We start from the raw sequence: 26,430 nt of genomic DNA, 5'->3' as shown, positions 1-26,430 counted from the left end.
TACCGCAACATGTTTCAGGACTACATTATACCATAATCAAGCTCTTTAAAACAAGCAAACACACATAATTACTTCGTTTAACAACATATAGTGGTACATACGTAACTAGCTACAACGCCCTGTAGTATTTCATACGTAAAAGTTAATATGCCTCACTTTTGACGTTTCCTAATGCCATGATAATTTTACAGTATGTAATACTACAGGACAATGCAGACAGAGTTACATGTGTGCACGCGTGCACTTTTTTCTACAGACGCGACTTACCATTTGGCGCAATACCCTCGCACTCTCCAACGCCTTCCTCCCTTCCTCTCTCGGACATTAGGATCTGTTCTTTGAGTTATTGGTAACAACTTTAAAATCTTGCAGCGACTCTTTTAGCATCACGTTACACGACCGTTGTCCATAGGGTGAACTCGAACTGCGCCGGAAAAGTATGTTAAGCAACGTTTTCATACTGTTTGGTCTGCTGTGGCTTGTTACAGAGTATTTGCCGTTTGTTTCGTTGGTTACCCCATTACCTTCATGATACAGAAAAAGGCCATAAGAACCAAGCAATAAACAAAAGGCTATAAATCCGATGTCTTTGTACTTTCATTTCCGAGCTTCGCATTTCTGGCCTGTATTTCGTCGGTACGATCCATGTTGCATATAAGACGATTATTTTATAGGTTGTTTTTGCCATCGCGGTATTACTCGGATTTCTGTTGCGTCCATGCTTTGTCTAACTCTGAAAATTAACAGTATACGTACTGAAATCAAAAAGGCAAATAAGGAGAGTTTTCAAAACGGTAAGGCAAATGAGAGCATACTGACTCCAGGGAGTTAAATACATTCATCTTCTACAGCTGCTTCCTACACCATATGGCATAGCATTTATGTACACCAGACAATGCAATTTAAAAGTTGCGAAAACGGTTGTGTGGGTCTATAATTTACCTGAATAAATACAGGAGAGCGGACAACTATCCATCTTCGTTTATTTACAATCATTCAACATCTACAGGTAGTCTCGCTAGCCTGTTTTCTCTTTTTATATACAAATTAATAGTTCTTACACCTTTAACTAGAAATGTACAAAAGGATATTAACACTAGAGAAGGATCAGAGAACAAAAGATGGGGTGTATACATAAACATTCTGCAAGCCACTGTGAAGTGTATGGCATAGAGCACATCGTACGAATATCATCTATTTTCTTTCATATTCCATACGCGTATCGAGCGAGGCACAAATGGCTGACTCTATGCATCTATACGCGCCCCAGTCCTTCTTACCTTCTTCTCGTTATCTCTACACGAGATATACGATCGTGGCAGCATAGTGGTCGCACAGTCTTCTTCTTCGTTTTCATCTCAGAGTAGCGTGTAAACCGACGTCCTCAAGTAATTGTTGGGTGTACTCCAATTTCAGTCTTCCGTACAGTTTTGACACACTACAACTCCCTCTAGTACCATGGAACTTATTCTCTGATGTCGTAACACATGTCGTATCGTCCTGTCCCTTCTTCTGAGTGTTTTCCGTGTATTCCTTTGTTAGTCAATTCTGTGGAGACCATCCTCATTCCCGACCTTATCTGTTCTCCGGATTTTCAACATTCTTCTGTAACACCACATCTCAAACGCTTCGATTCTCTTCTGTTCCGATCTCCCCACCCTCCATGATTCACCACCATACAATGCTGCACTCCAAATGTACGTTCTCCGAAATAAGGCCTATGTACTTGTGAAGTAAAAGTTGTTTAAATGAACCCAAGAGTATTTCCCATTCAATTTCCCCTAGCATTTGGACTTTCACATGTGCTAAATCGATCTGCTACCATTCGAGCGGCACTTCTCTGTACTTATTCGATGTCTGTTGCCATGAATATTCGATAATGACTTGAAACGCATGAATAATTGACTCGACCGCACCAGAGATTTCGTTTGCAGACGCGTTGCCTTTTTCCAGAATTCTTCCAACAAATAAAAGTATTGCGCTCGCCCTCCCTAGTGCTTATTTCAAGAGAACGTCCCAACTGTCACCGCTTCTTAGTATATACCCTTAAAGATTTATACCAGACATGGGAACCCTTTGGTGAACTGCGGGTCTGATTCACATAATTATTTAAGCTCTCGGCCAATATCCTAGTGACGTGGCAGCAGCGCTCCTGGCACATAGGATGAAAAGTATAGTGCTCGTGACATTACAGTTCATTGAGTAGCGCACCAATATTAATGGCAACCCTTTCCCGAACGCCGCTCCAGCAAATTATGCCTCAAAACGCGTTTCTGAGAGTACGTTTAATGTTTGCCCTGTGTTTAGAAGTTTAATTTAGTTGTCTTGAACATTTTTTCTTTCTTTACAATAATCATCTTAAAAACTTCCACAATGGGCAAGAATAGTTTACTAATATTGATACGAGAAAGAGCAGAAAAAGAAAATACGGCATTGAGACAGGCCGCCCCCGTCGATAAGCAATTAAGAGTAACTTCGCGATTTTTGGTCGCATGCAGCTCATTAGAGTATTGAAATTTAGTGCCTTAGTATCCACAAACACCATCAGTAAGCATTTTTTTTTCAACCATTTCTCCAAAGATACTTCTGATAACTGGTCTGATAGGTATGGATTGCTCCTGTAACAATAAATAAATGAAACCCTCATTTCTTTGTTCATTTTAAACGTTTAACAACCTCAAACATGTAAACTTAACGTATATCGGCTTTATTATACAGAAGCCAAACTGGAAAAATGCGAACAACAGAATGGGAATTATCTGAAAATGTGTCGCGTATGGAGCACAAAGCACGCACTTCGATCTTCCTTGAATTCCGTCCACGGGTCAGACTGAAAGCAATTGCGAGCCCTACGGTTGCCTACCGATGATTTATACGATGTGATATGCAAAAGCCGGCAGCGGTGGTCTCTCGGTTCTAGGCGCGCAGTCCGGAACCGTGCGACTGCTACGGTCGCAGGTTCGAATCCTGCCTCGGGCATGGATGTGTGTGATGTCCTTAGGTTAGTTAGGTTTAAGTAGTTCTAAGTTCTAGGGGACTAATGACCACAGCAGTTGAGTCCCATAGTGCTCAGAGCCATTTGAACCATTTGATGTGCAAAAGATGTGTACTCTTGCAATGGAATGCTATCGGTCTCTTTGTTATTGGCATTTTCTTACGTTTATCAGCATTTAAAGAGAATGGCAATTCACTACATTAAGTGAAAATTTGCTCAAATTTTTCTGCATTTTCTTATTGTCGTCCAATATTTGATGTAGGTAACAGCATCATCAACGAATACGCTTGCTGCGCTTCAGACCGTATCTTATAAATCGTTTATGTATACTGGGAACATCGGTGGTCCTATTTAGCTTTCTTGGGGAACACTCGACACTAATTTCGTTTCTGTGGAACACGTAGCATCCAGTATAACGTACTGGGTGCTATTAGTCAAAAATTCCTCGAGTCAAAAATGGTTCAAATGGCTCTGAGCACTATGGGACTTAACTGCTCTAGTCATCAGTCCCCTAGAACTTAAAACTACTTAAACCTAACTAATCTAAGGACATCACACACATCCATGCCGGAGGCAGGATTCGAACCTGCGACCGTAGCGGTCGCGCGGTTCCAGACTGTAGCGCCTAGAATCGCTCGGCCACTCCGTCCGGCTGGTAAGCGTTCATGCACAGTTCGGCATGCTGCCATTCTCTTTTAATGTTGGAGCTACGCGAGACCAAAGGCCAAGTTGCGAGCCTGAAGAGTTTCCGGCATCTTCAGGTGCTGAGAACGCAGGCATGTCCTTGGTGTGGCCCCTTTACTGCGTCATCGCCACCACTCGGCTCCACTGTAAAGTTCTCCAGCTGTGCCGCGTTCTTTATTGCGACGGTTCAGCTCTAAAACAGCAGCCCGAGGCAGTCAACAGCGTGACTGTACTAATTCCTGTTACGTCGTTCGCTCCAGCTTGGGGCGTTATCCACACCACTACAGCAGCGTCGATTGCGTGTATGGTGTCTCAGGAGACGGCAGCGAACCTTTGTCTGGAACCTAGTGATTCAATTCTCTGACTGCTCGCCCCTCAAACCAAACATCAAACATCATATAAGAACGTTGGCTTCTGCGGGCGGTGTCATAGTGATTAAAATTCTTCTCGGTATTATGCCGCGTCATTGCTAAAAACTAACAACAATAATAAACTAAAACCAACGTTTCGGCCGAATTGCAACGGCCTTCCTCAGCGCACGACTGATTTTGTATGGGTACAGGTGCTTCTATTTGTTACAGACTATCGATGTCTGACGCCACTGTTGTAAAACGTTTAATTGGCCCTCCAATATGATAGGCTAGTCATGACGTAAGGGAAGGTGGAAGGAAAGAGGCTGTTCGTGGATGTCCATACCGTCAACGATTGGTATCTGTCCGCCTATCAGCGTTCGGCTTCTGGTCACCAAGTTTCCCTCCTGTTGTGCGCGGAAGTGGACTGACAGTTGCTCTACAGCTGTTTGTGCAGATCCGTCCGTGTTCCGTGTAGCTCCTGCCTCGCGACCGCTCGCGGCCCGTTGGACTGGGATGGCCGGCAGCCAGGACGCCGGGAGTTTGTAGCCATCTTCTCTGCTGATGTTGTCAGGCTGCTTAATAATTTCGATCGCCTCCCGTATTTTGCGTTCTGGCATCCACGATTCTTTCGCCAGTGCTCGGGCTTCCTGGAGCCTGATAGGTTATCCACAGTCACGGTGGTGTTCCGCTATAGCCGATTTATTATGCTGTTGTAATCGTACATAGCGTTCGTGTTCTTCTACTCGTAAGCTGACAGGTCTCCCTGTTTCTCCTATGTAGCCAGCTGCGCACTCACACCGTAGTTCGTAAACACCTGCAGTGTTAAGATTGTTCACTACATCCTTGGTGGAACCTATCATTTTGTGGATCCTGTGACTACTTCGAAAAATCGGTTGCCAAGCCGTGCACTGACGCCTTTTACATATGGTGGGTGTACCAGTGGCAGATTCTCTTCTTTGCATTCTTCTCGTGTTCTGCCCCCATTGGTTTTAGCAACCTTTCTTGTGATGTTGTCATCATAGCTGTTGGCACGACAAGTGCGTTGTAGCTCCTTTAATTCTCCTTTCATGTTATTTTCATCTCTTATCCGGTAGGCTCGGGCAGTTAACGTATCTGGCCTCGCGGTGAAGCGGAATTGGGAAGCTCCCTCCAGCACTTAAATAGCCTGCACAAAAATATAAAGTTCACACATGAGACTGAAAACAGTGGTACCTTGCCATTTCTGGATGTGGAAGTATACAGAGCTGCCGAAGGTAAACTGGGACACAAAGTGTACCGGAAACCAATGCACACTAATCTGTACCTGCACGCGGAGAGCCACCACCACCCAGCTCAAAAGTATTCTGATCTGCATACGTTAACTGCAAGAGCCTACCGGATAATCGATGAAAATAAAATCAAAGAAGAATTAAAGAAGCTACAAAACACGAGAAACATTTAGTTTGGATTCCGCAGAAATACTGGAACACGTGAGGCAATACTGACCTTACGACTTATCTTAGAAGAAAGATTAATGAAAGGCGAACCTACGTTTCTAGCATTTGTAGACTGAGATAAAGCTTTTGACAATATTGACAGGAATACTCTCTTTCAAATTCTAAAGGTGGCAGGGGTAAAATACAGGGAGCGAAAGGCTATTTACAATTTGTACAGAAACCAGATGGCAGTCATAAGAGTCGAGGGGCATGAAAGGGAAGCAGTGGTTGGGAACGGAGTGAGACAGGGTTGTAGCCTGTCCCCTATGTTATTTAATCTGTATATTGAGCCAGCAGTAAAGGAAACAAAAGAAAAATTTGGAGTAGGCATTAAAATACAGGGAGAAGAAATAAAAACTTTGAGGTTTGCCGATGACATTGTAATTCTGTCAGAGACAGCAAAGGACTTGGAAGAGCAGTTAAAGGGAATGGATAATGTCTTGAAAGGAGGATATAAGATGAACATCAACAAAAGCAAAACGAGGATAATGGAATGTAGTCGAATTAAATCGGATGATGCTGAGGGAATTAGATTAGGAAATGAGACACTTAAAGTAGTAAAGGAGTTTTGCTATTTGCGGAGCAAAATAACTGATGATGGTCGAAGTAGAGAGGATATAAAATGTAGACTGGCAATGGCAAGGCAAGCGTTTCTGAAGAAGAGAAATTTGTTAACATCGAGTATAGATGTAAGTGTCAGGAAGTCGTTTCTGAAAGTATTTGCATGGAATGTAGCCGTGTATGGAAGTGAAACATGGCAATAAATAGTTTAGAGAAGAAGAGAATAGAAGCTTTCGAAATGTGATGCTACAGAAGAATGTTGAAGATTAGGTGGGTAGATCACATAACTAATGAGGAGGTATTGAATAGGATTGGGGAGAAGAGAAGTTTGTGGCACAACTTGACTAGAAGAAGGGATCGGTTGGTAGGATATGTCCTGAGGCATCAAGGGATCACAAATTTAGCATTGGAGGGCAGCGTGGAGGGTAAAAATCGGAGAGGGAGACCAAGAGATGAATACACTAAGCAGATTCAAAAGGATGTATGTTGCTGTAGGTACTGGGAGATGAAGAAGCTTGCACAGGATAGATTAGCATGGAGAGCTGCATCAAACCAGTCTCAGGACTGAAGACCACAACAACAATTGGATAATTCCATAAACAAAGCGTACATAGATCACGTTTTCTTCATTGCAATTACCCGTTTCATCCAAATGAGGCCCTCTCAGATCTAAAATACGGAGAGGGTATTTTTGATGTGAAGATGCCCTAATTCGGATGGAACCGGTAATTACAGTGAAGAATGCCTTACCTACTCTGTGTTTTGTTCATGAGATTACAAAATAAGATTGCCGTTTTCTTCCAACGTCACATGCCGCCTTTTCGTAATAACCGGGTTTCAATGCGTCATTCTTTTCCCCACTTTTCATTCTTCAGATTTTTGCAACTTCTATCGACGAGTTGGGATTTTTGCAGATAAAAACTTCAGGGGGAACGGCCCCTTTCGCGGTATTAGTAAGACAGCGGAGGGGTGCAGGATTGACGGAAGAATGCCACAACTAAAATGTGGTCTGAAATTAGGAAGAGATGAGAAAAGTAAAAGAAGAACCGGTCGGGCGCCTGCGCGATGCGGCGTTCGCGTGTCTTTCCGCGGCACGCTTTACCAATTTGCAAGGCACCTTTCGTGCCCTTCAATCAACACGGCGCAGACCGACCGACCGTCCTGACCCGCCTATCACGCCGGGCTCTGGGCACTCCCTTCTGAGCCCCCAGTAAGGGTTTCCTGTACCAAAGCGGTACAAAGTAAATAGCATTGCTGCTCTTTGCATCTGCCGACCTGTAGGAATGAATTAGTTGTTGCTCTTCACGCAGAATTCCCGGGAACTTTCGTCTTCGAATTAGTGCTACACTTTTTTCCAAAAATAAAAAAAAATAAAATCGTCCAGATACTAGAAGGCTGTTTGTATCTCCCTCACCGAGGGGACGACGTTTTAGTTGATAGGGAAACTGTACATCAACCGAGAATTAGTTAGTACTAGGCGTACATCGGCAGTCCAAACTAAAGTCGGTATCTGTCGTGACGACGGGTCTTGAACATGCCTTGCAGTATTGTCCAGTTGAATTAAAGCTTCAGTATTGCGTTAAACAGAACGACTTCAGACTCTGCTCCTTCATTCATACAGCGTTCTAAACTGACAATCACGCTCGCATAAATGGCGACATTCAAATTACGAGAGAGACGGAAAAAGGTAAGGAATCTGTTCGTTGTTTCAAAAGTTCAAAATGGTTAAAATGGCTCTGAGCACTATGAGACTTAACGTTTGAGGTCATCAGTGCCATAGACCGTAGCAGTCGCGCGATTCCTGACTGAAGCGCCTAGAACCGCTCGGCCACACCGGCCGGCAATGTTTCAAAAGTAATCACCGGATCTGTCAATACAGTTATCCCACTGTGAGACAAGACGGTCAGAGCGTTCATAGAAAAATGTTTTTGCTGCCCCACATGCTGTCAAGGTTGTTTCGATTACGCTGAAGAAGTTTCTCTGGGAAGCCCTTACACGCCTTCCGTACAGTCCCGATCTCTTCCCATTTCTATGTCTTTGGAGTCCTGAAGAAACACCTTTGTAACCGTCGATTTGCTTCACACGAAGAGGCTCACGCCTGGGTACAATCATGGTTCTGAAAGCAACGGCAAACATTTTTCCATGAAGGCAGTGACAGTCTTTGTCTCTTGACAGTTATGGCGATTACTTTTGAAATAATAAACAGTTTACTAGTTGTTTTCAATCTGTTTTTCATTTGACTGCCCCTCGTAACATCCACTGACGTCCAGTGTATCAGCCCAGGTCTTTGTGCGATACGACGCAGCAGAAGGTCTAGGAAATGGCATTAAACCAATGTAACAACTTATGCGTACTCCACTACATTTCGTATTAAAGGCCGGCCGCGGTCACGGAGCGGTTCTAGGCGGTTCAGTCCGGAACCGCGCTACTGTTACGGTCGCAGGCTCGAATCCTGCCTCGGGCATGGTTGTGTGTGATGTCCTTAGGTTAGTTAGGTTTGAGGAGTTCTAGGTTCTAAGGGACTGATGACCTCAGATGTTAAGTCCCATAGTGCTCAGAGCCATTTGAACCATTTTTTATGAAAGCGAAAGCCATCGGAAAATCTGATTTTCGGCCTGTTGTTGGTGTTCATGGATCCATTGTAGGTTGAGGAGCATATGCTTTGCCATCAGGAATTATCCAACCATTCCAGTACCCCTTATCTAGCCTGCCCAATTAGCCGTGCAGTCTCAAGCACTGCTTTCCAGGAGGGAAGGCGTGCTGGTTCCTGGCACGAATCCGCCCGGTGGATTAGTGTCGAGATCCGGTGTGCTGGCCAGCCTGTGGATGGTTTTAAGACGGTTTTTCATCTGCTTCGTCGAATGCGGGCTGGTTCCCCTTATTCCGCCTCAGGTACACCATGTCGGCGATTGCTGCACAGACACTTTCTTCACGTACGCGCACACCATAATTACTCTACCATGCAAACATCTGGTTACACTCGTCTGGTGTGAGGCGTTCCCAGGGGGTCCACTGGGGAGGGGGGGGGGGGTGGAGGGAGGGGGCGAAACGCACAATAACCTTGGGCTCGGTGTGGGGACCGAGCGAGGTGGCGCAGTGGCTAGCACACTGGACTCGCATTCGGGAGGACGACGGTTCAATCCCGCGTCGCGCCATCCTGGTTTAGGTTTTCCGTGATTTCCTTAAATCGCTCCAGGCAAATGCCGGGGTGGTTCCTTTGAAAGGGCACGGCCGACTTCCTTCTCCGTCCTTCCATAATCCGATGAGACCGATGACTTCGCTGTCTGGTCTCCTTCCCCAAACAACCCAACCCAACCCAACCCCTCGGTGTGGGGCAGTGGTGGGGAGAGTGGACTGCTGTAGCCCGTTGTGGGGTTGTGTACCACTGAGGCCTCCGGCGGGGACGAAGCCTCTCCGTCGTTTCTAGGTCCCCAGTTCCATACAATACAATACAGTACCCTTTATCTAGCCAGTACCGGGTCGGGTCCGGAATGGTACTTCTCCAATCACATCGAGATTCCATAACTGTATAAACGCGTAATTTGGTTGGTCTTCCCCTTTCGTGCAGAGCAGATAATGGGGTTTAGGCAAGTCAAATGGCATACGCACAACATTGATTACACAGATTGCTCACACCCTGCCGCCTGTCACGAACATAATTAATAGTAAAAAGATCCCTAAGTTGCTGGGAAGAGTTAATGAATACTTACTCTCAAACAAAAGTTATTGCCCATGACGCGATATGTCACGTCCAGACGTTTGATGCAACAAATTTGAAATAACCTTCATACGAAGTAGACTGTCATCCGCAGATCTGGTCACTATTCACTTTGCGCTAGTGCGCGGCTACTGAAATTCTGATTCACTTTGTTCCTACTTTTATGGACAGCAAGAGTGGCGATATTTCGGGAACTTGTCTCGCACTCTTTTTTAACAGCGACGTGCTTCGGTTTTGTGATGAGACTTACGAGCAGACGCCCAAGAGCGGCGATATGCAATTACCACGCAGCAGCGTTCGGCTCTGAACGAGATGGAACACAAAAACACACTACACGGTTGTTCAGCTGCCGGCACGCTTCCTGCGCGTGCGTTAAAGCGCCGTCGAATTAGCGGCGATTACGACCGTCTGCAGGCGCGCAGCGATGCGTAGAAACAGCCGTCCCCACAAGTGGACGTGGAAGCCTACATGTGGACGTGTTACTGTACGCGTTTGGCCACGTCAGAACGTGGAATTTCACGTTGAGGAACATTGCTAAGCGAGGAAGGAAGAATCAGAAGCTTGATATTTTTAGAGCGTGGAGAGGAAAGTGGCCATGCAAGATCGCTTTCTACATCCACAACTTAAGACACCACATTGCGGTACCTCGTTAGATTTTGAAGCCTGTATTTGGTGCTTTTTACATCATAGGTACTATGAATGTAGGCTGCTTCAAAGCGCCGGCCGCTGTGGTCGAGCGGTTCTAGGCTCTTCAGGCCGGAACTTGTCTCGCACTCTTTTTTAAGAGTCTGATAGTGCTCAGAGCCATTTGAACCATTTAGGTTTGCCTTTGTATATCAAAGTTCTTTTGGCCTAGTTAACAAAGTTGTTTTTCTGGCAAGTGTTACAAAAAATCTTTATACGAATGATGTCCAAACACTATTTGGCTTGGTTCTTCTAGTACCAGGCAGCCTTATCCCAGCGTGATGATGATGATTTTGGTTTGTGGAGAACTCAATGGCGTGGTTATCAGCGCCCGGACAAATTCCCAGTCTTGTCACTTCCACTCTCGCCATTTCCTGAATGATGATGAAATTATGAGGACAGCACAAACACCCATTCCACAGGAAGAGAAAAATCCCCGACCCAGCCGGGAATCGAACCCGGGACCTGGTGATCCAAGGGCAGCAACGCTAATTACTTTTTTCGATCTCATATTCTTCGTTATTGTTCACTGCATTTCTTGGGGCGGACGTCCCGTTCAAGTTCATTGTTGATCAGTTCACTCAGTTTTTTATTACAGAGGGCAGCTAAACCTCTGACCGAAGTCTGAGCCACCGTGCCGACGTCCACTAGACCATGAGCTGCGGCCCAACAGTGCTTAACACATACTAACAGTAAGTGACGACTAGGCTTACACTACTGCACGCTTCATTAAGAGCGAGCGAGTCGGTGAGTATGAAGCGAGTGCAGCGCCACAGTACCCAGGCTCGTCATACTCGTGGAACTACGGCGGTAACGAAGCAACGAGGCCCACGAGAAATACGCCGTGGCGAGTACGTCACAGCACGAGACACTGCAGGTCTTAACGAGTGCCGTCTCCGGCGGGAAGCTAGTAATTATTTCAGACGAGTTTGATAATTCTTGACTGGGTGTTTAAATGCATGTAAGTTCTCGATATCACATTATAAAATTAAGATCCTCAGTGGATATCTTTTCGGTTAAATACTGAATTACTGGGCCCTGCACAGAGCCGAGCCTTCGCATATTGTGGCGGACAAGCAGACTAGTGTGACATCACAGGTTCATCTACATCTACATCTACATTTATACTCCGCAAGGCACGCAACGGTGTGTGGCGGAGGGCACTTCACGTGCAACTATCATTACCTCAATTTCCTGTTCCAGTCGCGTATGGTTCGCGGGAAGAACGACTGTCTAAAAGCCTCCGTTCGCGCTCGAATCCCTCTAATTTTACATTCGTGATCTCCTTGGGAAGTATAAGTAGGGGGAAGCAATATATTCGATACTTCATCCAGAAACGCATCCTCTCGAAACCTGGCGAGCAAGCTACACCGCGATGCAGAGCGCCTCTCTTGCAGAGTCTGCCACTCGGGTTTGCTAAACATCTCCGTAACGCTATCACGCTTACGAAATAACCCTGTGACGAAACGCGCCGCTCTTCTTTGGATCTTCTCTATCTCCTCTGTAAACGCGACCTGGTACGGATCTCACACTGATGAGCAATACTCAAGTATAGGTCGAACGAGTGTTTTGTAAGCCACCTTCTTTGTTGATGGACTACATTTTCTAAGGACTCTCCCAATGAATCTCAACCTGGCACCGTCTTACCAACAATTAACTTTATATGATCATTCCACTTCAGATCGTTCCGTACGCATACTCCCAGATATTTTACAGAAGTAACTGCTACCAATGTTTGTTCCGCTATCATATAATCATACAATAAAGGATCCTTCTTTCTATGTATTCGCAATACATTACATTTGTCTACTTTAAGGTTCAGTTACCAATCCCTGCACCAAGTGTCTATCCACTGCAGATCTTCCTGCATTTCGCTACAATTTTCTAATGCTGCAACTTCTCTGTAGACTACAGCATCATCCGTGAAAAACCACATGGAACTTCCGACACTATCTACTAGGTCATTGATATATATTGTAAAAAGCAATGGCCCATAACACTCCCCTGTGGCACGCCAGAGGTTACTTTAACGTCTGTAGACGTTTCTGCATTGAGAACAACATGCTGTGTTCTGTTTGCTAAAAAGCTCTTCAATCCAGCCACACAGCTGGTCTGATATTCCGTAGGCTCTTACTTTGTTTATCAGCGACAGTGCGGAACTGTATCGAACGCTTTCCGGAAGTCAAGGAAAATGGCATCTACCTGGGAGCCTGTATCTAATATTTTTTGGGTTTCATGAACAATAAAGCGAGTTCGGTTTCACACGATCGCTGTTTCCGGAACCCAAGTAGATTCCTACAGAGAATATTCTGGGTTTCCAGAAATGACATGATACGTGAGCAAAAAACATGTTCTAAAATTCAACAACAGATCGATGTGGGAGATATAGGTCTATAGTTTTGCTCATCTGCTCGACGACACTTCTTAAAAACTGGAACTACCTGTGCTCATTTCCAATCATTTGGAATCTTCCGTTCCTCTAGAGCCTTGCGGTACACGGCTGTTAGGAGGGGGGCAAGTTCTTTCGCGTACTCTGTGTAGGATCGAATTGGTATCCCGTTAGGTCCAGTGGACTTTCCTCTGTTGAGTGATTTCAGTTGCTTTTCTATTCCTTTCGATGTCAGCCATTTTTTCGTTCGTGCGAGGATTTAGAGAAGGAACTGCAGTGCGGTCTTCCTCTGTGAAAAGGTGTTTAGTATTTCAGCTTTACGCGTGTCATCCTCTGTTTCAATGGCATTATCATCCCAGAGTGTCTGGATATGCTGTTCGATCCACTTACTGATTTAACGTAAGACCAGAACTTCCTGGTGCGGCGGCGCGGTTCTTTCCGTCCCTTTACGACGGACCTGCACCTACCTGTGAACTTTGCCTCAGCAGATCATCAGGCTGCAATTTAAGTCACTAATCTACATTTCGGGAGAAACACGAAATGAAAGGTTGGAAATATTGTCCTCAATTAATATATTCTGAAGCTTAGATGAACAAGTATCACTGCCAAGCCCGTACTAGTCTTAACACAGTCACTCACAATCCCTTTCACTCACGTTAGCGAGTTTATGGTGTTGCATTTCCCGAACACGTAATAGTTACAAAAATACTGATTGTTTTTGAACGAGAATGCACGCCAAATATTAAGTCTGTCGGAACCAAACGCAGTCACAGTTTTTAGCCACCCACCTGCTCTATACGCCACGCGGAATATATGTCTTTTTCTCGTCACAAAATTCACTTAACAATTCCTAAATTTCTACACACACATCGGAATAATTATGACGTCACTTTCCAACACGTTTGATGTATGAAACACTGCTAGATCTGGCAACTTAACGTTTCCATTTGAACTACTACTGCACACGTCCGATCTCTTTCATGGTTAGGCTTCGACTCCTCTCTAGAATACTCTAAGTCTTCTCTACCAGCAGAGAAAGGCGCGCGAAGAATGTTGCTTTACTATTGGTCAGTTTACTCAGCAGCCAATAGCAAAACAACATTCTCCCGCGTCAGCCCGCGCTTTTCATCAATAACCAATCGAAAAATAGTAAACCTAACGGCTGCGCTTTTTACCGACGTAATTATCTAATATGCTGAAGTTTTGTTTATGCTTAACGTTATATACTATTGTTATTTATACCTGAATTAACTTTCCCTTTATCATAAACTTACTTTACAAATCTGTTCTACAAAAATCCCCTTTGTCCATATCCATACTTCTTCGTAATGTTCCCACACTAAATCCCACTACATAACTCGTTAACCTTAAACCACACTCACGCATCATTCATACTGCTAAAACACATTTATAACATTTTACGTACACAAAAAGACCTAATAACACTTTATGAAAATAGTTTATGAAAAACATTATTACTGTAGTGCACTCTAGTGGGCAGAATCGAAACTAAAATCACAGTCCCCCTATCCAGTATTCTCCTCTATCGGCTGATACATGAACTACGTGCGCGTCCAGTCTCGCGTCACCACCTGTCACTATCCAGCTCTGAGACAAATCTCCCACTTAACCACCTCCAAGGCAGGGTCGTTATATGGCGCCACGCCTCACTGGGATTTTCTGTCAAGTCGCTACATAGAATTTTATTTTCGAATTCACTGAACGCTTCACGCATAGCCCTCCTTACGTTAACTTTGGTTGCAGGGCCCTTATATCTCTTTGGCCCCGCGAAGGAAGCCCATTAGCACTGATGTAACAGCGTCGCGTTGTGCTGTGAAGTATGCAACCCGCAACGTTAGCGTCATACTCGCTCCGTTTCAGATCTCTAGCAGGGACTGGCGCGGCGGGACTGTCGGTCGCTGCGGTGAGCGGCGAGCGATTGACACGTCACGAGGGGCGCGGGGGTGGCGCTGAGCTACGGCCGGCCGCCGGCCACGTGTGTTATTACGCAGGTATTTATACGTCGCCGCGAGACGCCGTATACATCAGCAGCGGCCGTATACTCTGGCGGCAAGGCGCGCTATCCGAGGACGATCGCCCGGCCGTGGGCGGGTCGCGCACCGGAAACCCGCGGCGTAAAGCATGCGCCGTAAAGCATGCGCCATGAGACCCACGCGCGCTACCTTCGCCCGGACGGTGTTGTCTGCGGGTGCGATCTGGACCGCGAATTGATGAACTCTCGCCGTTAACGAAGCGGCGGAGCGGAACGCCAGCGCCATTCAAACGAAGGACGCGCTCCACTGCTCTCGTGACAAAAGGGACCGCAATTAATTTCGTTTTGCGTGTTCACTAGGCTGTGAGATTGAATCGAAACAAACAGATGCACTAGGATTCATTGCACTGTAGTCTAAATTCCGTACCAGTATTCGTCGTCGTTTCCGTATTGTACCGGGTGATCAGAAAGTCAGTATAAATTTGGAAACTTAATAAACCACGGAATAATGTAGATAGAGAGGTAAAAATTGACACACATGCTTATAATGAACCCAAAAAAAGTATTACTAGACGCGTGAAAGATCTCTTGCGCGCGTCGTTTGGTAATGATCGTGTGCTCAGCCGCCACTTTCTTCATGCTTGGCCTCCCAGGTCCCCAGACCTCAGTCCGTGCGATTATTGGCTTTGGTGTTACCTGAAGTCGCAACTGTATCGTGATCGACCGACATCTCTAGGGATGCTGAAAGACAACATTCGACGCCAATGCCTCACCATAACTCCGGACATGCTTTACAGTGCTGTTCACAACATTATTCCTCGACTACAGCTATTGTTGAGGAATGATGGTGGACGTATTGAGCATTCCCTGAAAGAACATCATCTTTGCTTTGTCTTACTTTGTTATGCTAATTATTGCTATTTTCTTCAGATGAAGCGCCATCTGTGGGACATTTTTGAATTTTTGTATTGTTTGGCTCTAATAAATCCCCATGTCATTCCAAGCATGTGTGTCAATTTGTACCTCTCTATCTACATTATTCCGTGATTTATTCAGTTTTCAAATTTATACGGACTTTTTGGTCACCCAGTACATCACTGGGGAGGTAGCAAAAGGATCAGATATGGTACCACTCATCCTCTTAATTTATATAAATGATTTGCATTCTAGTGTTACAGGTGATTCTAAAATATTTCCGTTTGCTAATGGAACTAGCTTGATAGTAAAGGATGTTGTGTCAACGTTGGCACTGTTCCGATTGGTGCAATTCAAGACATAAGTTCACGACTTGTAGAAAATAAACTAAAGCTAAATCACAGTAAGATCTAGTTTTTACAGTTTCTAACACACAATTCAACAAAACCTGTCGTTTTAATTACACAGAATGATTAGCGAGACTGAATAGTTCAAATTTCTAGGTGTTCAGATATATAATAAACTGTCGTAGATAGCCCATGCTCATAATCTTGTTCATACACATAATGCTACCATTTTTACTGTTAGAACAGTATCTGAAGTAAATGCTAGCTCCACACAAAAAGTAGTCTACCTTGCTTACTTTCATTTGCTTGTAACGCACGGTATTTTGTTTTGGGTAACTCTATTTATATTTTGCTCACAGTTGCTTGTTGCTTGTGTACCGTGTTTCTACGATGCAAGAAGCAACTGTGAGCAATATGTACATGTACATAGCCTGTTACACAATGTGCTTTATGTTTTTAAATATTTTAGCTATGACAAACCTTTTATAATGTGTTTTATTTTTATCCACGTGAGTTCTGGTGCCTGAGCCCAGCGTTAAATGAATGTTTTCCAACAAAAGATTTTAAGACCTGAGGATGACAGTATAATCTGTTGAAAACGGTTGTCTTCAATGAAAAATATTTTATGCGATCTTGGCTGTTGAATGGTTTTTAAGCAACATTGCGTGAAATAATCAATGTGGGACGTACGGCGTTAGGAGAGTGCGGCGAATTTGGCTCAAATGGTTCAAATGTCTCTGAGCACTATGGGGCTTAACGTCTTAGGTCATCGGTCTCCTAGAACTTCGAACTACTTAAACCTAACTAACCTAATGACATCATACACATCCATGCCCGAGGCAGGATTCGAACCTGCGACCGTAGCAGTTATCGCTGTTCCAAACTGAAGCGCCTAGAACCGCTCGCCCACACCGGCCGGTGTTGATAATTTGGCGTGTTAAGGGACTATGGCTGTAGGAGACCAACGCGAGAGCTTTTGCTAACAGCACATCACCTGCAGCGCCTCTCTTGGGCTCGTGACCATATAGGCTGGACCCTAAACGACAGGAGAACTGTGGCCTGATCAGATGAGTCCAGTTTCAGTTGGTAAGAGCTGACGGTCGAGTTCGAGTGTGGTGCAGACCCCACGAATCCATGGACGCAATGGACTGAGCAAGTAGGCGGTGAGTCCATAGTGGTGTGGGCTGTGTTTATATAGAATGTACTTGGTCGACTGGTCCAACTGAACCGACCACTGACTATAAATGGTTATGTTCAGTTACTTGAAGATCATTTGCAGCTATCCAAACAACGAAGTCATGTCAACGGGTCACAACTGTTCGAGATTAGTTGGAAAACCATTGTGAGCAGTTAGAGAGAATGATATAGCCACCTAGAGAGCCTGACATGAATCCCATAGAACATTTGTGGGATGTAATTGAGAGGTCAGTTTGTGCACAACGCTTTGGAAATTATAGACGGCTAAAGAGGCACCATGGCTCAATATTTCTTCAGTGGCGTCCAACGACTTGTTGAGTCCATGCCATGTCGAGTTACTGCATAACGCTGGGCAAACGTAGGTCAGACACGATATTAGGAAGCATCCCAAAACTTTTGCGCTTCAGTATGAGCCTCGTTACGCTATGTTTACATATCAATACGGCTACAACTCCACCGTACTAGCGTTTTTCGGTGTCACATGTAGCATATTTATTAGACATTTTTCTATTTTAAAGTCATACCTCGAACAACTATGATGCTTTAGGTAATTTAATAAAAAATAGAAAAATCGGTCTAGATGACAAATGGTGCCTTATTTTTCTCGTAACTGTTTCCAGTTGCAGATAGACCACCTTCAAACCAGTATGTATCTCCATTGGCGCGATGCTTGGATCCGATCGCAGAGCCATTGTACATGCTAACAGGCTTCTGACAGTTGGCAACTGCACGGTGACTCCATACGCCTCCAATGGAGATACGTACTGGTCTGCAGACGGCCAAAAATTTTCGGTCGTAAAACGTATGGCTAACTACTCTTTCGATTTGCACGCTCTCACTTGCCAAAAACGGTTTATCAAATATTAGAGCTATTCGACTTTGTGAAATCACTTGTACATGCGCATATAATACTTAGCAACGATCCATGAAGACAAGATAAATCATTCACACAGCATATATTACTTTTTTCTTGGTTGTAATGGCTTAACACAAACGTTTTTGATCCTGCTATGCCGTGGGTTGGGCGTATGTGTATCTTTGCAGTAGCTGAGTTGGTTGTTAACACACTGTTTTACACATTCTCCAAGTCTGGCATTAGTTCAGGCTGTTTCGCCTGTATGTTAGTATCTTCACAAACTTTAGTGTTGTGGTGTTGGTTAGTTTGAAAGCATGTCTTGTGTAAAGCTGCTGGTGAGTAGTGTAGTGTAGTCCAGAATAGTGTAGTGTAAAGTTAGCGTAGGACAGCAGATGTGGCGAGACTCACCCAAGGCGCACTGCAGTCGCCGCTGAGAGGCTGGAAGGCGGGCACGCAGCGGAACGTCATGGCGGGCAGCGTGCCTCTGCCTCTGGTTCACAACTTACCTAGAACAGACAAAACGCCTAGTTAGCGTTCTCTGGTTCACAACTTGCATAGAACAGACAAAACGCGTAGTTAGCGCTCTCTGGCTCACAACTTGCCTAGAACAGACAAAACGCCTAGTTAGCACTTTCTGTTTCACAACTTGCCTAGAACAGACAAAACGCCTAGTTAGCGCTCTGTGGTTCACAACTTGCATAGAACAGACAAAACGCGTAGTTAGCACTCTCTGGTTCACAACTTACCTAGAACAGACTAAACGCCTAGTTAGCGCTCTCTGATTGGTAGCTTGACTCTAATAGACCAGAGACCTATGTAGCGTCCTCTAGTTCACAGCTGGATAACAGACTTAACACTTAATGGCCGGAAAGAGCTGTCTAAGACATGGTGACTGAGAGGTCAGCAGTCGCATCAAACAATGTACACGTATTACCTGTAAATACTGAACTAATCTTACAACACGTTATACAGATCCAACCGGATGTCCGCTATCCAGTGATACATATTAGAAGTTTTTACTTCGTTCATACTACCGACACTGACGCCTCACCAGTGACTGCAACCGAAACCGGTTACCATGTATAAATTGATCGTGGCTCGGTCTATATTAAGATCAGTTTTAATAATAAGCAGTTGCTGTTCGTCCTTGCACACTGTGTCTAACATTAAATCCTGTGCTGCAGTAAGTCTGGGAAGTTACAGTTACAAATATTAGAAGATTTAGAAATATAACGGGATAAAGTCTTTAGAAGAATTGGTATCAAAATAAGAGCGATAATAACATTACGAGATTCTTTATTATCTTATGAGGTTAACATAAAGTACTGTGAAGTTATTATGAGGTTCCTGCTAGGAGTTTGAAATCGTGTCATTAATATTCAAATGGTTCAAATGGCTCTGAGCACTATGTGACTTAACAGCTGAGGTCATCAGTGCCCTAGAACATAGAACTAAGTAAACCTAACTAACCTAAGGACATCACACACATCTATGCCCGAGGAAGTATTCGAACCTGCGACCGTAGCAGTCGCTCCGTTTCGGACTGAAGCGCCTAGAACCGCTCGGCCACCGTGGCCGGCCTGTGTCATTAATACGTAACTTGTTTGTGAGTGTTGTATCTATACTACAGTTACTGTTGTTAAGGTATTACGAATAGTTCATCATAGCTGCATCACCATGGCAACGTGCTTTTTGGTTAGTTTCACGTTCCTGATAATATGTATGATTCGTTTCTATTCCTAAATTGCTAAATTTTTTAATGGAAGATCACTTCTATCAATCTCTCTCTCTCTCTCTCTCTCTCTCTCTCTCTCTCTCTCTCTGTGTGTGTGTGTGGGGGGGGGGGGGGGGGGGGGGCGAGCATGGGTCTATATTTCACATGCACTGTTGTCTGAAGAGCGTAAGGACAGGGATAGGGAGTTTGTACTGATTTTATCTAGTGTGTGCTGGTGCTAGGTAGGTAATAACAAATATCCCTAATAATTGCCTACCCGATAGACGGCTAGGTACCGGAGATGTAGCACGAGAACATGCCCGTTTGGGAACTATACACAGACTGCGTCAGCTACAATTCAGTTGTCGTTAATCTGATGCGCTGATTAGACCCATGAGTGCCTCATCTAGCTATTTCCGAGCTGCGATTGTACGAACTGTGACACATGTGCACGTTGTCATTAATTACGTGCCTGAGGTAATGGACTCCATTCAGCTCGCTTTCATCAGCGCAATGCATTTCGTTCAGAGCCCAGTGCCGGTGGACAAAGGAGACAGACATTACAGTTTGTCATTCTAGGGAATCACATTAGGTCAACTCACTATTCGTAGAGGTTCATTTGCATATGTAATACTCCCAGCTTTCACAACTTGATCTTGACGTATTCAGGTCCGGAAAGTAATTGTCACGGAAGTCGACGTACAGAGCCGCAGCAGGGCGCATGGCGACTGGAGTGACGTGAGGTGTGACAGTGGACAGGTGCTCTGGGAGGCGTGTGGTAGTCGCCAAGGCGGCAACAGCGTCACGACTCAATCAGACGCGTGGGCGGACCGGCGGAAGGCGGCCCGTGGCGGCAAATGTCAAGGAGACAGGAGGCGGGCGATGGGAGGCGGGTGGCGGGTGGCGGCCAGGGGCACTGGGCAGCGGCTGACCGGGGGCGGGGAGGCGGCGGCCGGGCGGCGGTGCGGGGGTGGCACGTCAGAGCGCAGCGCAAAGCGGGAGCAGTGGCTTGCGCAGGCGAAGAGTCGGAATATGGGACACAAGCAGGTGCGTGGTCTGGGTTCGGCGCTGTGAGTGCTGTGAGGCAAGAGTGGGAGGGGAGCGGGGAGATGCAGTACGTCGTTAGTGTCTGTCTGTCTTTAGATTAGATTAGATTTACTTTCATTCCAATTGATCCGGAAGAGGTCCTCCAGGATGCAGAAAATGTCACAAAAACAATTACACATGACAAATATTTACAACTGAAATAAATAAGCTAATGTACCGTCCACGGGCCCCAAGTGGAATGATCGTCATTTTTTTAATGAACGCTATATGAAAGAATTATTTTACAAACACTAATGCACTGAACTTAAAATTTGAAAAAAGTGATTTTAGTTTGTAAGGTAATAAACATGTTACAGAACTAGTACGATACTAATTTACAGTGAACACATTACTGCACTCAAATGGTGCAGAAGTTAGATTATATATATATATATATATATATATATATATATATATATATATATATATATATATATATATATATATTCCTGGAAATGGAAAAAAGAACACATTGACACCGGTGTGTCAGATCCACCATACTTGCTCCGCGGACACTGCGAGAGGGCTGTACAAGCAATGATCACAGGCACGGCACAGCGGACACACCAGGAACCGCGGTGTTGGCCGTCGAATGGCGCTAGCTGCGCAGCATTTGTGCACCGCCGCCGTCAGTGTCAGCCAGTTTGCCGTGGCATACGGAGCTCCATCGCAGTCTTTAACACTGGTAACATGCCGCGACAGCGTGGACGTGAACCGTATGTGCAGTTGACGGACTTTGAGCGAGGGCGTATAGTGGGCATGCGGGAGGCCGGGTGGACGTACCGCCGAGTTGCTCAACACGTGGGGCGTGAGGTCTCCACAGTACATCGATGTTGTCGCCAGTGGTCGGCGGAAGGTGCACGTGCCCGTCGACCTGGGACTGGACCGCAGCGACGAACGGATGCACGCCAAGACCGTAGGATCCTACGCAGTGCCGTAGGGGACCGCACCGCCACTTCCCAGCAAATTAGGGACACTGTTGCTCCTGGGGTATCGGCGAGGACCATTCGCAACCGTCTCCATGAAGCTGGGCTACGGTCCCGCACATCGTTAGGCCGTCTTCCGCTCACGCCTCAACATCGTGCAACCCGCCTCCAGTGGTGTCGCGACAGGCGTGAATGGAGGGACGAATGGAGACGTGTCGTCTTCAGCGATGAGAGTCGCTTCTGCCTTGGTGCCAATGATGGTCGTATGCGTGTTTGGCGCTGTGCAGGTGAGCGCCACAATCAGGACTGCATACGACCGAGGCACACAGGGCCAACACCCGGCATCATGGTGTGGGGAGCGATCTCCTACACTGGCCGTACACCTCTGGTGATCGTCGAGGTGACACTGAATAGTGCACGGTACATCCAAACCGCCATCGAACCCATCGTTCTACCATTCCTAGACCGGCAAGGGAACTTGCTGTTCCAACAGGACAATGCACGTCCGCATGTATCCCGTGCCACCCAACGTGCTCTAGAAGGTGTAAGTCAACTACCCTGGCCAGCAAGATCTCCGGATCTGTCCCCCATTGAGCATGTTTGGGACTGGATGAAGCGTCGTCTCACGCGGTCTGCACGTCCAGCACGAACGCTGGTCCAACTGAGGCGCCAGGTGGAAATGGCATGGCAAGCCGTTCCACAGGTCTACATCCAGCATCTCTACGATCGTCTCCATGGGAGAATAGCAGCCTGCATTGCTGCGAAAGGTGGATATACACTGTACTAGTGCCGACATTGTGCATGCTCTGTTGTCTGTGTCTATGTTTCACCACCCAATTTTGACACTGCAAGTGCCAGGTCGCTGGTGTTGGCACAAGTGATACAACTGGAAAGTGGACCTGGGGTGTTCCGGACAAATCCGATACGTGCCGAAATCTTTTACTGTGCCACTTACATGCAGTTACCTTGTTCGTAAAGTGGTTATCACTGAGCGTAAATGTGCATCGTTTTCCTTTGAATTCTTGCTCTAAGAGAGATAGGCAGGTTGCTTGCTTGGTGATGTACAGAATATCTAATAATAAGTCAATACTTAAATATATAGCTGTAGAACTGCAGTATATTTACAATGTGAAGGCGATATTTTTATAGGACACTACGTCGATATATCGATACGTTACCTGATACATCGTGAGCCGATAATAATACTTTTTAAATATCGATGTATCGGGTTACCGGTATTTTTAAAATAATACCAGCAGTCGTACAACTGTAACTTCGGCGGCTTTGTGTGTTCTACGACGATTGTGTTGCCTTGGGCTGTAAGTTCCAAATTAGTTGGGAAGCTGGGTTCTTGGCAGAACATCGCTCTCTGTAGCGTTCCACTGCCGAGTAGCACAACGCTCACGTTCAACACAATAAAAGAAAATTAATGCACATGCAGCTTTTAATAAAGATTTGCCTTTGCTGAACAGAACACAGGGGGAACATTAATAAAACTGACAAACTGCTGGGACAGATTGCTGACTGGATATGGAGAAAGAAAAGGTCCTGTGAACACGTGTAGAAAATAAACTAATACTAAACCACAGTAAGACCCAGTTAGTACAGTTTCTAACATACGAGTCAACAAAACCCGACGTTTTGATTTATAGTACTGACACGTTTCAGGAGCATGGAGATTTGTTCCCTACGGAACTAGACGTGTAAAATAAATAAATAAATAACAGGCTCCAAGCAAGAGCGTGCCAACATGTTGTAAGCTAAACCCGATCATGTTTATCATGCATGACAACCGCTACTATCCCTACCACCAGCAAACCCATGGCGGCCACATTGGACATCTCTTGAGACGTGGATGCGATGCAGCTCTGTACTGTATTCCAGGACGAATTATTGTCGTTGCATGCGCAATGTCCATTTTCGGACACATGATCGAAGTATCTTTTATCTTGCATTTACGGTCATGAATCCCTCCCTGGGGTTATCCGGTTTTATTAATGTCCACCCTGTATATCGTTTTACAGTACCTCAATATCCATACTGCAAATAAGAACACATAATTGTGATTGTGAGATTCTTTTTAATTATTGTAATAATTGTTCTCTTAACATTCTGCATAGATGTGTAGTATGTGTACCTCCACTTCGATGGTGAACATTGTACCAACATAAATTAAGTAAAGACGGTTGACTGAAAGAGAGGTGTGCATTTTTTTAGCGTTTCCATGTGGTTATTGTCAACTCCAGCAAGTGAATAGGTTACGATGCTCCGGGGGTACCTGTACCGTGTGTTACTACAAGAAGACAAAAGTCAGTTTTGTGTTAAGGTTTTGATACCGTCATGTTCATATGTTCATACGACTGCTACACTCTGATACACTTGGAACACGTCTTGAGGATAGGAAGCAGATTGCGGAATAAAAATATACGAACACAGTTAGAAGAAAGGCAGTCATGCTGGTTGATGTGATTGTGGTAGCTGGACAACATTTGCTTAATACATTTTTTTTATTTTGCTCCTGGCAAAAAATAATTTGGGATTGACAAGAGAAATAGACATCCTGTATAATTATGAACCTAAATACATGGAGACTGATAGCTTTGCAGTTTAGTCTCTTTAATTTCCAGACTAACCAACCAATACACGGGACGCACTGTACATTTCATTGGAAAATCCGTTCTGCCATTCTGTGTAATGTATTAATACTTCCAGTACTACAACAATACAGTCATAGATTGTTCGGAGGCAAATCTTATCTCAGTCACCCTTGCTTCTCTGTCATTCATTTTTCAGCAGGCACACAAGTGATCTTTGTCAGCGATTGGGAAAAAGAATTACATTACACTCCCGTCAAATAACCGTAACTAAATTTCACTTCATGTAACTTCCTAGGGCAGCAGAGACACATACGCGAGCCTGAGTAAGAAATTTCCTGTTGATAAGTGACCTCATTAGGAAACGAAACGAGCAGCTACCTCGCTAAACTAACTCTTCTTCTCCGAGTAACAGAGCATAGTTACTTCCTTTATGTCCAACTTGGATTCCGAATTGTCCTGCCCTCTTATGGTATGTCTGCTGTTTCCAAAGCCCGAGCCACTGACCTCCGACCTCTAGCGTATAATTACGAGGATATCGTCTTACGTATAACAGGCAAACTACGTTTTCCTGAACACCTCCCTGGTTAGCGCTAATTTAATAAAGTGAAAAATAAAGAAAATAGAAAGAGGCGGGACCGGCCTTAAATTAATGCTTATCCGCGTTAGCAGGGGGTTATTTATAGAGAGGAGGACTGGTATTAAGTCTGTTAGTGCAGAGTAATGTGGTAAGCGGCGGTTATTAGGAGCCGCCTGGGGGGGGGGGGGAGGGGGGAAGGGGAAGATGGAAGACACCCCGAGGCAAAAGGGCGCTCAGGCACAGCGGGGGGCCCCGGTGATGGTCGTCGCTGAAGACGAACTCGGGACAGCCGTTGAAACGTTTTACACAACTCTGCGTCGTGGCTTTCCACTCTATAGGAACTGATGGACGATCGACGCAGCTCATTAACGAACAAAATCCCGGTATTCAACGTACATTACGTTCCTCACCTTCCTGAATGGAAAGTATCGCTAGGTGGAAGTAGATCATAAGGCAGATTCAAAACTGCTCGCTACCCAAATATTACGAGGCAGTGACGTTGCCCCCAGACAATGCAGGTCAGCCAATTTCCTGTTTGATGTGGCCCGCCACGACTTTCTCTCCCTCTCTAAACTCTTGATTTCAGGGTAGCACTTACACCCAACGTCTTCGTATTTTTGTTAGATATATTCCAAACTCCCTATCCCCTTAGAGTTCTTGCTGTCGCCGGCTCCTTCTATATACAAGCTTTTCCCTGACGTCTTAACACCCGTCTTACCATCCTGTTTCTTCTTCTAGTCACTGTGTTCCACATTTTCCTTTCCTTGCCGATTCTTTCGAGAATCTTCTTATTTCTTAACCTATCATCGAGATAACACTCAAACAGAACACCAACGCCTCAAATCAAGGAATTCATCGTGGCGCTCAGTATACAACTGTTTTCGGTCCTATTTCAGTGTCAGCCATCCATGGAAACTACAGTGGGTGCAGTCATCTGTAGTCGACAAACATTAAGTCGAGAACCCTTCCAGCCAGATACCAGGTTCCGATCTTCTCAGGAGGGGCAAGTCAGATGAGGTTATCTAATACCCACGTGGGGATGGGCTGGTTCTCCAGATTACGAATGTGGTGACCTCTTACAATCAATCCACTGCACCGTTGCTGACTGTTCTTTTCGGGTGTACAAAGGAACGGTAACGGACATTCACCACACATCCGACAAAGCTATCGAATGAATCAGAGACCTAGATCTGGAGACGTCAGATTGTACGAGCTTGTGACAGTGCACATTCCTCCACAAATGTCACATATATATTTTTTTCATCATCATCTTCTCTTTTCTTCCACATCCAGCATCTCCTCCCACTGCATTCCACTTTGGTTCAAATCATCCTTCACCTGTTCTCTCTATCGTTTTCGTTGT

General features: G+C 45.2%; 1 protein-coding gene across 3 annotated transcripts in view; it reads right to left on the bottom strand.

Moving 5' to 3' along the window:
- The window catches only part of LOC126278314 (transcription factor AP-2-epsilon), a 750,640-nt gene that overhangs the window by 579,897 nt on the left and 144,313 nt on the right, over positions 1-26,430 (bottom strand). Inside the window, exon 2 of one of the 3 annotated variants that reach the window (XM_049978331.1) lies at positions 18,576-18,673. The exons of 1 other annotated variant lie outside the window; for it this stretch is intronic. In XM_049978331.1, coding sequence (XP_049834288.1) covers positions 18,576-18,635 — 60 coding nt within the window. In that variant the 5' untranslated portion in view covers positions 18,636-18,673. The remainder of the gene's footprint in view (positions 1-18,575; positions 18,674-26,430) is intronic. One more of the 3 variants, XM_049978332.1, reaches the window with a different exon arrangement.

The sequence above is a fragment of the Schistocerca gregaria genome, chromosome 6 (genome assembly GCF_023897955.1).
Source record: "Schistocerca gregaria isolate iqSchGreg1 chromosome 6, iqSchGreg1.2, whole genome shotgun sequence".
In the NCBI taxonomy this organism is placed as follows: Eukaryota; Metazoa; Arthropoda; class Insecta; order Orthoptera; family Acrididae; genus Schistocerca; species Schistocerca gregaria.
The sequence above is the reverse complement of the archived record's forward strand: the minus strand, read 5'-3'. Positions and strand labels throughout refer to the sequence as shown.